The sequence below is a fragment of the Lathyrus oleraceus genome, chromosome 5 (assembly GCF_024323335.1).
Source record: "Lathyrus oleraceus cultivar Zhongwan6 chromosome 5, CAAS_Psat_ZW6_1.0, whole genome shotgun sequence".
Taxonomy (NCBI): domain Eukaryota; kingdom Viridiplantae; phylum Streptophyta; class Magnoliopsida; order Fabales; family Fabaceae; genus Lathyrus; species Lathyrus oleraceus.
The window spans coordinates 244,198,723-244,213,279 of NC_066583.1; the positions used below are offsets into that span (position 1 = coordinate 244,198,723).

Genomic DNA, 14,557 nt, shown 5'->3' on the forward strand with positions numbered 1-14,557 from the left:
CAACCTTGAAGCATCATGCTCCAAATACGTTTAATAGTTAATTTCTTATCTACTTGTTAACAAGGTATTGTTCACTATAGGGAGAATGAGCAAGAGTAGCTAGGTTTTGAGGAAAAGTAGGTTCATATCAATGAGTAAAAAAGGCTGAGATTTTAGGAGAAATGGATTGGAGTATAGGAGGTGAGGTGAGAAAGGAGAGAAACATTTTTGTTAGTAGGGAAATCATAATTAATTATCACTTGGAATTGCCAGAGTTCCACAGAGTAATATACTCCCTCCGTTCATTTTTAAATGTCATTTTTTGACTTTTTACACATACCAAGAAAACTAATCATTATTGTTACTTTTCAAACAATAATTCTTCTTTTACCTATAATACCATTAATTATTTATTACATTCACTTTACTTTTTTTTCTCTCTGCAATCATTATCTAGGGGTAATTTTAACAAAATTGCAATTAATACTACCTTGAACTTTGCAAGTGACAATTAAAAAAAACAAATTTTTTACAAGAAATTGACACTTATAAAGGAACGGAAGGAGTATGTACAAAGAGTATATAATATAAACATCTCCAAAGCTTTGGAGGCGCGTTGATTACTGCTGATTTTTCATATGATTAATCACCGAGTCAATGGTTGTCCTACTATCCAAGTTCCCATGTTTGCTTATTTCACAATCCAATTATCATATCTGCATTGACAAGAAAGCAACCGTTAATATTCATGATTGCTTCTATATCCTAAATCAATTTGATGATCTCATCCATAACAAGAATGGATTATAATATCCTATAAGTGTATCTTTTTTGAAAAAAATTTGTTCTTTTTTAATTGTCACTTACAAAGTTCAAAATATTATTAATTATATTTTGTCAAAATTACCCCTAAATAATTATTACAGAGAGAAAAAAAATAAAATGAATTTAATAATTACTTAAGGTATTATAGATAAAAGGGGAATTATTGTTGAAAAAATAACAATAATGATTAGTTTTCTTGGTATGTGTAAAAAATCAAAAAATGACACTTAAAAAGGAACGGGGGAGTACAAGCAAATGACAAAATGGCATAATAGTGGACACTATGCAGAAGTTTAGGAAACAATACCAAAAACTCATATCATACACAAAAGCTAAAAGAATAGAATAATACACAACATTAAAGATATATGCATAACTAATAGTATCAAAGTTCATTCCTATCGTCAATATCAAACCCCATATAAAGCAAATAAGTTTTAGTCTCCAAAGTTTAAGGTATGTAAACGCGATTGATTTCCTGAACGGAATCACTATCTCCAAAGTAAGGGTGACTGCAAGAAAGTTACAAAAAAAAGCTGCCAAAAAGCCACACAAGGTCAAGAGGGGAGATGAAGCTGTTTTGGACGATAAAAAATGACAAGACAGAAGGGGTGTATTTCGTTGTCATTCAAAATTTAAAAAACAAACGGAAAAGATAAAAGTTGAGGGCAAAATATAGCTATTTTATAGTGAAACGGCCAACAACTTTTGAAACCAAAAAAATATAATTTTACTTGGTTTAGATGTATGTTGCCGCAATTTGGCTGTGCTATTGGTGGCACTGCAGTTGCTACTCAACTGAAACGCAGTGCAATTTTTCCTAGTGCCTGCTATGTCACTATTGACTACATAGTGCATGCCAAGTAATTTATAACCAAGAAACCAAACTCATTAACAAAGAACAAGTTTCCAATGGTTGCAGTGACAAGGAAATTTAAAATCAAGAATGTGGAGCTGGGGTGATGGGGTCAGACTTTTTTCTCAATTGGGTCATGGATTGTGACATAGGAGCTTCAAACATCTGATGCAGTATTCTATGAATCAAAACCACAAATATCATATTTGCTTTTGATTAGGCAACTGTACATGGGCTGTTGCTTTAGGCTCTCTATAGCAGGTCATAAAGGTTTGTAATTTTTTGTTTTATATTCGCTCCTACCAATATCAAGCCCAAGTGAGATAAGCTACCATACACTATAGAGTAACACAATAGACTACAGAACTATCAAGCAAAACATCCTGGTTACTTGGAAACCTATTGGCAACACACCGTGATCACGAAAGTCTTTACGCGGCCGCAACACCTGTACCAACCAAAATTGTGAAAGCCTTCACGCAACCGTTATTTAAAACCTTGAACACTATACACTATTTCTAAAGTAATATATTTCACTTCCCATTCACGTGGGAACCACACCAATAGCTAAATAAGAATAATTTGGTGAAAAAAATGTTGAGAAATTTATTGCATTTCTCACTATGTAGACCACATTCATCTTGAAATCATTACTAACCTTATCATAATTTCATTGGATTCCCAACAATGGAATGAAAAAAACTCCCAATTAGGCATTTCAAACAACTAGAAAGTGAAATTACCTAAGTGGAAGATGAAATTGGGGCATTAATGGTGCTGTAAATTTTGGAAAGACGACCAGTTTGTGGCTTAGATCGAAGAGGTTTCTTTTTCAGGCCAAAAATTTCTTGAACCAACGGAACATGAACCAGCACCAATTTCCATGCCAAAAACCAACCTGCAGTTCACAGAAACAAAATCGTTAAGATGAATTGAAGAAGCGATCGAAAACGGAGAAAAGAAGTAACGAACCTAGAGTGATTAAGGAGAGAACGAAAGCTATGGCGAGGAAGGGACGCATAAAGAGGATTACAGTGTATTCCCAAATTGATAACGACGACTCCATTTGCGCAACCAACCTTTAGCGTCCACCTGAGTTTAACTATGGTCAGGCGTAGTTATAAATTAGGTTTAACTATGGTCAGGCGTAGTTATAAATTAGGTTTAACTATGGTCAGGCGTAGTTATAAATTAGGTTTAACTATGGGTTGTCTTGCAAATTGGGTGAAACTAGGATCGGTTTGTTTTTAATAAAAAAATTCATGCAACTCGGTTTGATTTTGGATGAATAATTAAAAAATATTTAATTTATGGTGGTTTATTTTGAATAATTTGTTTATACTTAAATTATAAATTGTAATTTTTAATTGATAATTATAGTAAAAAATAAGATAAAATGATTGGCTTTTATGACAAAATACGCATGGTGGACCAATTCTGGTGTTGATGGATGATGTAAGACTCTATAATTAGTGGTCTTGATCTCTGATACGAGACACGCATGGTGGACTCTACAATGTTATCACTTCAATGCATAAGTCAGTTACAGAGTTCAAGAAGAGTATAGTGAAAAATGGAGATAAAAAAAAGTGTATCTTGAATCTCATGTGTGTTGGTTATATACGTTGGATCACCTTGATTGGGCTATGCATGATTGGGCCCTTGTATTGAGCCTTTAGACGGCGCAGAATTGTTGCCCCTAAGGCTTGTGGGGCATATATTAGTCGGTAAGTCTTTCAAAGTTGTGATCGGCCCCTTGCGATGATATCCTACCATGGTGAGGAGTAGGAAAGTCGTGGAACAATTACAAAAGTAACGGGAAACATACGCATTAAATATTTTCCCATCATTGAAACATTTCATTGGATTTCCCATACGCGTCGCTTTAGGTTAGCATGTTAGGGTATGACGTTTTCCCCTAGGACATTCGAGTGCACTTAAGTTTGTTTGCATTTTTAGGTGAAATTATGGTCATTGATTTGAAACTTTTTGTTTCTATTAATCAGGTATGTTGCTCGCCTTCCTTTATATATAAAGGCCATTGGACATCTCAGAGAACTTTCATTATCCTTGAGAACCAGTTTCCATTTGTGAGTGTTTTTTCTCCCTTCTTTAGGAGCCTTTCTTAGAGTGTTTTCCATTTCTTAAACAAAGTTTTCCACTTCACACTTAACATTCACCTTCTTCATCAGACTTTACTCCTACCATGTATCTTTCTTACCCTGAACTTCTTTCGTATCTTTAGTATTTACTTTACCATGGTCAATAAAAATGATCATCTCATAAGCCTATCTAGCAATTATGGGAGTAGTGATTTCCCCCCTTTAGTTATGGTTGAAGTACCATCTAGTCTAGGTTCTTACCACTTAGTCAACACTACTACAAAAAACACATGTAACCTCAGACGCAAAGTTGATTTAACTTCGGTTAAAAAGGCGAGGTAACGAAGGGCATCATGAAAAGTTGTCACTTTATCCCCCCCCCCCCCCCCCCCCCCCCCTCCCCCTCGATTTAAGAATATTCGAGGGGTTACTTCAAATTTGATCCCCAACAATAATTTTTTTTTATTTTTCAAAACTAGCGTCATATACCTCTCGATTTATGAACAAAACCGAGGAAAAATATTTTTTTTTAAATACTCGTTGCATTGTTTACACAAAATATCAATAAATTAATTTGGTTACGAACTACATTGTTTACACAAAATATTACAATTGTTCTTCATCGACATCGCCGTCAGTGAAGAACAAATGCTAGATATCTTGGAGAAGAGAAAATGTTAGGGGTCCTCGTTTCATTGATCTTGAGAAAAATCAAATGTTGGATGCAATGTATTTTCTATGGATTTTGCATTTTTTTTTATATAAAACTAGAAAATTTTAGATAAATAAAATAAATATTCAATTATATGATTATTTAAGAACAAAAACCTTGAACCCAAATAATCGTATGCTCTTGCAATCATCCTTGAGAACTTTTCCCAAATAAAATAAATGTTTTTTTAAAATTTTAAAGTTTTCGTGTCAAATATTTCATTATCGATTTTTAATATTCATAATGCTTTTGTAATGAGGGTTTTAGGTTTCACAAGGATCGCCAATGACAATGTCTTGAGCGTTGATACTTATTAAATAGATGGCAATGATTTGTTTAAGGACGATAAAGAAACTGAATAAACACGCTTATATTTTACCTCGATTATTACTTAAAACCGAGGTAAAATGTGTTTCTTTTTAGATAAAAAAAACAATAAAACATGTGTCATCCCAAGCGCCACATGCCTCTCGATTTCTGCTAAAATCCGAGGGGAAAAGCTTTATATAATTATATTGTTTATACAGAGTATTAAAATAAATTGTTTAAACAAATCCATATTTTGACAAGGGATTCTTGGATAACAACGTATCTTTTTAAATTTCTGATAAGTTATCTGTTCCAACAAAGAGAAAAAAAATTGTACTTGCAATTCATCCCATAGAGATTTAATTATCTTGAGAAATTGTTTTCATGGAAAATGCTTTCACATGAAAGAGAAATGGATGGATGTGTTTAGGAATAAATTTCTCAATACTGTCAATCGAGGAAAACAATAAATTTCTCAATGTTTTCTTTGATTGACAATATAAGAAGGTTATTCCAAAAATACAACAACAACATCAACATCATTATGTGAGATAGATTGCAAGGGTAGAAAAAATGTTTTGTTCAAGATTGAAGAACATTGAAGATTCTTTCTGTCTTGCAATCCATCCCAAAGAATGATACGTGCGACTTTGGAGCGGCTACATATAAGTCAGGTTTCGGATAAAATATGATTAACGAGTGATTTTATAGTAAAATTTGATAATATAATCCCTCGCTTATTAAATATAACTGAAGGAATATATCATTAATTTAAAAATAAAAAATAAAATAAAAATAAAGACACCATTTTTAAAGAATTAAAAACATAAAATGTTGTTGCTAGGATTCGAAGCATGTCATCAATTATTTTTTCCCTTGATTATATTTAGAAACTGAGGGATTATGTGATATTTATTTATAAATAAATAAAACATGACATGCATTGGTATTTTACCTCGATTTTTGGTTGAGTGAGGTGAAAGCTTTGTCATGAATCATATTATTTTTAGTGGTGCAATAATCAACCAATTTTAGTGGTTATACATGTATCTGATGATTATGAGTCAAAGAAGTTTTCTAGTGGTTCTCTGGGTAAGGAAGCTTCCTTTAATGATTCTTCCTCCCACTCTTTTTTCGACATGTGTTGTTAATATTTATAGATAAATGGGGTGCATTGCATAAGGTCTATGTTATTACCAAAGAGCATAAGGCTCAAGGTGTTAAATTCGTTCCTTTAACCCAAATATTAACTCCTCCTCCCGTCGGTTCTACCATGCTTGTTACTCTCGGGGCTTATCCGGTCACTCATGGACCTGGCCAGGCTTTTTCTGGGGATGGTGTTATGATAGATGAGGACAAAACTCGGTCTCCTTCTACCAATACAGAAAGGGATAATGACCAAGACCAAAGTCCTCTCAAAGGGGAAGATTTAGTGAAATGGATTCGGCTGTCCAAGGGTGTCGTTTTAGGGTCGACCACCTCTTTTCTCAAGTTTTCAGCTATTCTACCCGATTGGATTCCCTGCACTCCATAAAAGTTCGTTGCTTTCATATGTGAAGAGGATCTAGCCTACCTTTAGAATCTCCTGGAAGCATAAAAGATGGAGCTTTTCTCATAAATCACTTTTTACACCTACCAGGTTGCTTCTCTATTCTCCTTGGCTACTCTTCGTCGGGGGGACGTTGTGGCAATGGGCAATCCTTTCAAAGAGAGATGCCTAGAAGGGGAAATGTGAATTTATGGAACAAAAATGGTCTAAGCTTTAGAAGAATATGTTTGCTATTTAGAATGAGGCAAAAATCCACGTCTCTCCTTCTTTTATAGCTGCCAGGATTGATGAACTCGGCCCCTTCTTGGAGATAAAGTCCAGAATATATCAAGTTGGGTTTGAGACAGACAACATCCAAAATATATCAAGTTTAATGTGGCTTTATGATCAGTAACATTGAACTTACTCCACTGTCAGTATAGCTCAATAATACAACATTAGAGTTTTTAGGAAATATGTTAAAATAAATTTTAAGTTGACATGCATACAAACATACAACAAATACTTTGGTTGGTTTATTAGACAATCATTATTTTACAAAGAAGTATCAGATAAGCAAAATAAAATAAACAGACATGCATTATAATTAATTCGAATCATTTCATTACAAAATTTGTTTACAACTTATGATATGATCATTCATAAACTAAAATGCAAAAATTAAAAGAAAACATAAAAAATAATCTAAATTAATTGATTATTGCAAAATATAAAATAAAAAACAAGGTAAGAGTACTTTCTTTTGGTATCCTCCCAAGTAGCGTTTTTTAGCATCCTTAGCTCGAGGATCGTGTGGCTAAATGGTTGAAGCAATACCACATTGATCAAACCAATATATTATCCTCCATAGTAAGGTTTGATTTGATGTTCATTCACTTTTAATGTTCTTCTAGTAACTTTATCTCTCAGTTATATTGCTATGTGGGGGAAGACTTTTTGAATAACATAGGGCCCCAACCATCTACACTTCAGCTTTTCAGGAAATAGTCTTAACATAGAATTGAACATAAGAACCAATTCCCATTCCCATGATTTTATTTTTTGGATCTTTCTATCATGTCATTTCTTAGTTTTTGCTTTGAAAATTTTGGCATTCTCATAAGCGCAACTTCATAATTCTTCCAACTCGTGGAGTTTAAGAATTCTCAAATATCCAGCTTTAGAAAGATCACAATTCATAAATTTGGAGGCCTATAATTCTTTGTGTTTTAATTCAAGTATGTAAAAATCTTGGTGTTTAATTCTCAATGTTACAATCCTTTATGTAGGCCTAAACCTATAACGATGATGATTAATTCGTAATATTATGCCTTAAAGTTGAAAAGAAACTACTGTGACTACTGAGAAATGAAAAGCTATTGAAAACTGCAACAAGAGAAAATGGAATATGAGCATGGCTTATGGTGCACTACGGTCGTAGTGACTGCTATGGGTGGGTAGTAGTGGCCTCTAATTTTTACTATGGGGCCAAAATTGGAAAGAGGGAAGGTACCCGCTATGACTCATAGTAGCTATTATGGCTAGATCGTAGTGGGCTCTATTTTTTATACTTGTGCAGTTTTCATATATTCTCCCCCAGTTTAGCTCCAACTTGTGAATTTTTTTAAAAATAACCACGTTTTTCAAATTATATACCAAAATAACCACGTTTTCAAATTATTACTAAACTAACCATATTTTAGTTGGACGACAAGAGAAGTACCCAACCTCGTCGGCGCATGCATTCATTAGTTACACAAAGGTGTCATTATGCATGGCAGGTGCATGCACATCATACCACTGCAAGTGGCGCATGCATGCATCCACTAGGAGCATGTGCCACTGCATGTGGCTACTTCTTTATTTTTTATTATTTTTTATAAATTTTAATAATTATAATTTTAAAAATTTGAAATAAAAAATAAAATTAAAACGAATTCATGATATTATCTTATAAAATTCAAATACACAACAATTGATAGGAAAATCAATGACGTGCCTGACTGAAAAGTTCCCCTGTTCCACATCATGATGCATTAACCTACCTTCGAGGTCTCCCATGATTTCTTTGAGGTGTTTGGGATCTTTGAGTATTAGCCTGAGGAAAAGGTGGTTGTTGCGAGGGTTCTAGGGTATTTGACATCATTTATCCCCAATAGCTGGGGGTTGCCGCCAACGGTGCTGCCGTAATTGAGTTTGATGCCCATGTTGTCGTTGTGGTTGGGTTATATGTAGAATGTATGGTTGGTTGAATTGTGACATTGAATTGTTTTGGAAACAAAGTAATGGTTCTTGTGGTGTAAGAAAGTCATACAATGGTTGAGTGCTTTGACAGTGGGATGTTTGGGTTTTCATTAGAAAGTATGGATAGTTAGGACTAAGGTAGTTGAAACAATGTTCGGAAATTGGGAGGAGTCATAAAAAGAACTTCCAAAATACTTGGTGGCACTTAAGAATTATGCTCTAAGGACTCTTATCATTTTGGAGACCTTGCCGACTTATACCCCAAACGAGACTTGTGTTAGTGGAAATGACATATTCCACCGACTCTTCTGGGCGTATGAACCATGCATCAAAGGTTCTGCTTTCGGTAAACCTATTATAAAAATTAATGGGACATGGTTGTACGGGAAATTAAAAAGAACGTTATTCATGGCAGTTGCACAAGATGGCAACAACAACATTTTTCCAATTGCCTTCGCTCTGGTTGAAGGGGAGTTTGCTGGTGGATGGAGTTTTTTCCTAAAAAATATATGATTACACGTTGCTCCTTAGCCTGACTTATGTTTGATTTCATACATACACCCATCAATTGAGAGTTCTTATAAAAACCTTGATAATGTCTGGCAGGACCGTCCTCCAACGCATGTCTGATGCATTAGACACATCGCTCAAAATTTCATGCAGAAGATCAAAGACAAGACTCTGCGGAAGAAGATTGTGAATACAGGGTATGCATTAACAAAACTTTCCTTCAAACACTATCGCAAAGACATCAAATTGACAAATACGGATGCAGTAAAGTGGATATGCAATATTGCATTGGAGAAATGGACCAGGGCATACGACAATGGTCAACAATGGGGCCACATGACAATAAGTCTCATGGAATCAATGAACTATGTCTTTAAATGCATTAGAAACCTACCAATAACCACTTTGTTGAGAGCAACCTATTTTAGACTAGGGTCACTGTTGGAGATCAGACGTTTAAAATAGAGTTCAGTGTTACAATCAGGGCAGCTGCTTTGTGATGCTTTAATGAAACTCATTAAGGAGGAAGATGCCAAAGCTAACACACATGTGGTCACAGTGTTTGACCGTAATAAAGGCCGCTTCAGTGTTATTGAGTCAATGGATCACAATGAAGGGAGGTTGAGGGATATTATCAAATGGATCTAGATAGAGGTTGGTGAGATTGTGGAAAGTTCCAAGTCTTTCATATGCCTTGCTCCCATGTCATAGTGGCATCTTCAAAGGCTCGGAGGGACCCTTCCAACTTACTATCCACCCTTTACAAAGTTATAAACATATGTAATGTTTACAACAATAACTTTTTGTGGAAGCAAAATAGGATTATTATCCCAGATATCAAGGGGATATAGTTTGACACAATGAAAAAATACGAAGAAAGAAAAAGGGTCGCGCTAACACCATGCATATTCAAATCGAAATGGATACATCGAACAAAATGTTGAAATTATGTAGTTCATGTCATCAGCTCGGACACAATCGTACAAATCGTCCCAATGTTGGACCAAGCACAACAACATAATTTTAAAGGTAATTGTTTTTATTTATATTAAAAACAACTTTCATTTCGTAAATATCATAACATTCGGTTACAACAATTTAAAAACAATAACTAAACAATAATTTAATACTTTTTCCCTTTTGGTAGAAGTTATACTTTTCATCACTTTAATCTTTCTTCCCTTTGTTTTCGTAGTTCCATGAACTACATAGCTTTGACTTTCTCATTGCACTGTGAGAATGCGTAGGTATGAGGGTTCAAGTCCTCCACGAGCATATTTATTTGTTCTTTATGTTCTCCAATCATTCATTTATCATCACCCACTATTAAAATACCTTCATTCTATATCTTCTACCTTCATTCACTCCATGTGATATATTATTATCTTTGAACCAAATACAATCTTTCTTTTATTTCCATGCATGCTTTTGGGCAAATATTTAATGCCTGCCTTTGAACTAAGAGTCATTTTGCTTGTCTTGTTAGTCCTTCATTGCTTAGACAAACATCTCCTTACTTACTTTGCAACCATATATAGGCAATACCCTTTCTTTTTCAGCCGTACCATATAGTGGTTAATGCTTCAGGCTCCCCGCATATTGGTTAATGCCAATTTTCCTCTTGGGTTAATATTTCATCCCTTATTAGAGTCAAACAATACAATCTTTTGGTTCAAACCATATTTGTTATCACAACTTCTTTCATATCCCACCATTAGTTCTACGAACTACGGAACTCTGAATTCCTTATTGCACTATAAGGATACGTAGGCATGTGAACCCTAATCCTCTCTGAGCACTTTATCTATTCCATTATTTTCCCGTATTCTTTCGCGAGTAATCTTTAGATATAACACTCATCCGAGCAAAGAACAATCAAAATGGTTCTCGTTGAGTACAAATGGATGTTAGGGGTGTTATACCTTCCCCGTGCATAACTGAATTCCTTACCTATTTTCTTTTCCCCCGGGTTTTATCGATGTTTTTCCTTTCATTTGGGAATAAACAAAGTTTGATGGCGACTCTGTTGTACCTTCGAGCGTATGATGCATTCGGGTATATTTCCGCTAGCTTCAACTGGATGAACAAATGAAATGTTGGAGTCAAGAAAATCTGACCAATGGATGTAAGAAAAAGTTTTGGTGGGAATCGAACGGGGGATACCTGTTGATTTGTCCACCACATTCTTATCCAATTGTGGCGGTCCCTAAAAAGTAAAGAAATGGCTAGTTGAAGTTGGATTCGAAAGATCAAATTTTCTTGGTCATTATGTAAAGAAATACCTGGGGCTCATTAGTTTCTTGTCCTTTGGCTAGAAGATCCTTGGGTTTGTCTTGTATTTTGTCATCATGAACAAACACTTTTTATCCATCTTTATCAGAAACACCAACAATCGAGGTTGTTGTTTCCTTTGGAGGATTTGTTTTGCTAAGTAGTGCCTTTTTTCCTGCTGACGCCTGGTTTGGGAGAAGCTTTAGGCTTAGGTCTTGAGAAGATCAGATGTTTTCCGCTATCTTCTGAACTCTCGACCTCACCAAGGTTTCTGATGGTTTTTTCACTGCCTAAAAGGTTGGTTGGGTTAGTCATTGAATTATCGAAACCATGAAGTAAGGGAATCATTTGCGTGCCTCTATGGAAGTAGTTTTTTTGGACTTCTTCTTTTCCTTGAGTTTTATGGTTGTTGGTGAGTCTAGATCATGTTTTCGATTCTGAAAGGAAAAGGCATGTTAGATTCATGTCAATATTATCTAATGTACAAATGGGAATAAACTTCCTTTTTTCTTTTGGGGTTTTTCTTCTTTCTTGGCTTCACCAGCATCAGAAAGGCCTTCGACATTGGTTTCACCTACATCAAAACATATGTGAAGTCGACGATATGAATGAAAATAAATTGGATAATTGATTAATGTGTAGCTTCTTTTCTCTCTCGACTTTCTTGCGAGTTGGAGAAGGTAGTCGGTAGCCTCTTGCGGAAGTTTTCTTAAGAGGAGTTTCCTTAGAAGTAGTTTGGCCACCAGTTATCAAACTCTATTGTCGGATAGAAGGAAGTTTGTAAGTGGGAGGTAGGCAGTTCAAGGACTTGTTGACGAGCGAACACCATGCAATCTCTATATTCTTGGGCAGAGAACTTCCTTTCTGACCAACAAATGTCGTTCTCCCAGGTACAAAGCGACTTTGGCAGCATTTGGCTGAAACCAAACTGCCTAGAGACTAAATTATATTGATAGATGATGAATCTAAAACATGTAGTTCTCGTCTCGATTCATGTGGAGAGGAGTGTAAGGGTTAAAAAGTATGCCCAAATGGAGTTCGACATTGCAGCAACAAAGGGGGTTACACCATGAAACCTGTTTCGAAACCAAGACGGGTCAACGTATCTATCCACAAAATGAGCCATGGTCGAAACGAAAGTTTTGGATTAGAGGAACAAGTTTATTAGAAAAAATAGGTAAAATATATTGTATATTATTCCTCAACCTTAGACTGGTTTATATAATGAAGATACAATTATTACACTTAATGGAGAATAAAGGAAAATAAAGAAAAATAAAAATAGTATTAAAGGAAATAATAAAACCGGAAATAAAATATCCCCCCCTAAAGTTGGTGCATAGATATATATATCATGCTCGTCTTGTCTATCAAATGTTCAAAAGTAGGTCTTGCCAAATTTCGGTCAGGATATCCGCAGTTTGCTGACTTGAAATTACGAAGGGTAGACATAAGATTCCAGCATCTAACTTCTCCTTTATAAAGTGTCGAAAAATCTCAATATGCTTGGTTATGTCATGTTGAACTGAATTATGAGCTATGCTAAAGCAGCTTTACTGTTAGAGTACAATTTCAATGGAAGCTCAATTTTCATCTTAAGTTCTTATAAGACTCTAAGGATCCATAATCCTTCACAAGCACCTTGAGACATAGCTCAAAACTCGGCTTCTGCAATACTCCTTGCTACAACTCCTTGTTTCTTGCTCCTCCATGTCACAAGCTTACCCTAAATATAGGTACAATATCCATAGGTTGATCTTTTATCTATGACTGAACCTTTCCCCTCATAATTCCTTGTCTTGCCTCCTCCCTTCTTATTTTTGCAAAAGCTTCACGAAGAGTTCACAATGGTATTTTTCCTAAAACTCCACCTCTTACCTCATTAAGGTCTTTATTGAGCTCAACGAGAAATATGAATACACGATCATTTTCTTGCCTCTCGAGAAACAAAACATTTTCTTATGTACACCTCCAATTGTCATCTTAACAAATATCTAAGTCTTTCCACAATGTCAACATCTCATTGTAATAAGCAGTTACACTCCTGTCACCATGTTTCACATGCCATAACTTTGATTTTAAACCAAAAATTTGGGCGGAGTTTTGCATATTAACGTATGTTTCCTTAACAACTTCTCACACATCCTTTGTGGAAGGTAAAAACATGTAAGGCTTACCTATTCTAGTTTCCATAGAGCTTACCAGCCACGCAATAATCAAGGATTTTTCAGACTTCCATTGTTTGTAACAAGAGTCTCCTGTTGTCGGTTCAGCTACTGCTCTTGTTAAGAAACCAAGTTTCCATTTTCTAGCCAATACCAATCAAACAGCTTGAGCCCATTCATTATAGGTATCCCCATTCATTTTAGGGATATTAACCTTGAGGGACCCTCTTGATCATTACCGCCTATGTTGGAATAATTATCACCAAAAACAATGTTGTTCTTGTTTCCATTATTGCCATCATTACTGCCAACAAAAATGTTGTTATTGTTTTCATTGTTCTCGTCATTACTGCTATTGTTTGTGATCACTGATGATTCCTCTTGTACGCCATCTTCGCGACCATCGTCGTTTCCACGGCCACCGCCCGACTCAGGTTGCGGTTGTTCTCCATGGTTAGATCCGGTGTAGGCCTGTGTTGGGGAAAACCACCTGTTGTTGTTATTCTCCATATGAGGCTAAACGAGTATGTGAAGTGGTTCTGGTAAGAAAGCGGGTCGAACAATTTTTTTTTTAGGGTTACGCCCTGAACCCCACTAGTTGTGGAAAGTTTTACAGTAACCCCTAACCCAGTGCTCTTGATACCATATTAGAAAAAATAGGAAAAAGTTGTATATTACTTCTTAGCCTTAGGCTGGTTTATAGAGTAAAGATATAATTATTACACTTAATGAAGAATAAAGAAAAATAAAAGTAGCATTAAAGAAAATAATAAGAGCGGAAATGCAATATTTTCCAACAAACTTGATGTATTTCATGAAAGTTATTTCTGAGGGAGTGTCATATGGGATGATTAAGGAAAGTCCAGTGCCTTCGATGCTTCTGCAATAGTTTTCTTACATCTAAGCTTGTGATTGGGTTACTTGCATCTTGGGCTTGAATGTGGCACTTAACCAAAGCTGTAAAAGCCACCAAGGGCTAGAGAGAAGATATGTCTTGTTGGTTTCAAGAAGCTGTTTTAATTTGTAAGAGGCATTTCCGATTGATTGATATAGATT

The 14,557-nt window shown here is 35.3% G+C and overlaps 2 protein-coding genes across 3 annotated transcripts; both read right to left on the bottom strand.

The window, feature by feature from the left end:
- Positions 1-466: 466 nt before the first annotated feature.
- Positions 467-2,799, bottom strand: LOC127083465 (uncharacterized). Of its 2 annotated transcripts, XM_051023783.1 has the most exons (4): positions 2,633-2,799; positions 2,404-2,558; positions 2,075-2,108; positions 467-695 (listed from the first exon to the last, which is right to left on the bottom strand). In XM_051023783.1, the coding sequence occupies exons 1-2, from the start codon at positions 2,724-2,726 to the stop codon at positions 2,404-2,406; spliced, it is 249 nt and encodes an 82-aa protein (XP_050879740.1). In that variant the 5' UTR covers positions 2,727-2,799; the 3' UTR covers positions 467-695; positions 2,075-2,108. The 2 variants fall into 2 exon arrangements, with proteins under 2 accessions (XP_050879740.1, XP_050879739.1); XM_051023782.1 differs by lacking the exon at positions 2,075-2,108.
- Positions 2,800-12,990: 10,191 nt separating this feature from the next.
- LOC127079994 (uncharacterized) lies at positions 12,991-14,011 on the bottom strand. The gene is made up of 3 exons (XM_051020335.1): positions 13,716-14,011; positions 13,539-13,644; positions 12,991-13,062 (listed from the first exon to the last, which is right to left on the bottom strand). The coding sequence occupies exons 1-3, from the start codon at positions 14,009-14,011 to the stop codon at positions 12,991-12,993; spliced, it is 474 nt and encodes a 157-aa protein (XP_050876292.1).
- Between the last annotated feature and the right edge of the window lie 546 nt (positions 14,012-14,557).

Excerpts from the sequence above, each read along its gene's own strand:
- LOC127083465 (XM_051023782.1), bottom strand. The coding sequence starts at position 2,726 with ATGGAGTCGTCGTTATCAATTTGGGAATACACTGTAATCCTCTTTATG. Across the intron at positions 2,559-2,632 it reads TCTCTCCTTAATCACTCTAG|GTTGGTTTTTGGCATGGAAA; the intron begins GTTCGTTACTTC and ends TGTGAACTGCAG.
- LOC127079994 (XM_051020335.1), bottom strand. The coding sequence starts at position 14,011 with ATGGAGAATAACAACAACAGGTGGTTTTCCCCAACACAGGCCTACACC. Across the intron at positions 13,645-13,715 it reads GATCAAGAGGGTCCCTCAAG|AAAATGGAAACTTGGTTTCT; the intron begins GTTAATATCCCT and ends GGTATTGGCTAG. Across the intron at positions 13,063-13,538 it reads CCTTGATTATTGCGTGGCTG|GGTAAGCTTGTGACATGGAG; the intron begins GTAAGCTCTATG and ends ACCTATATTTAG.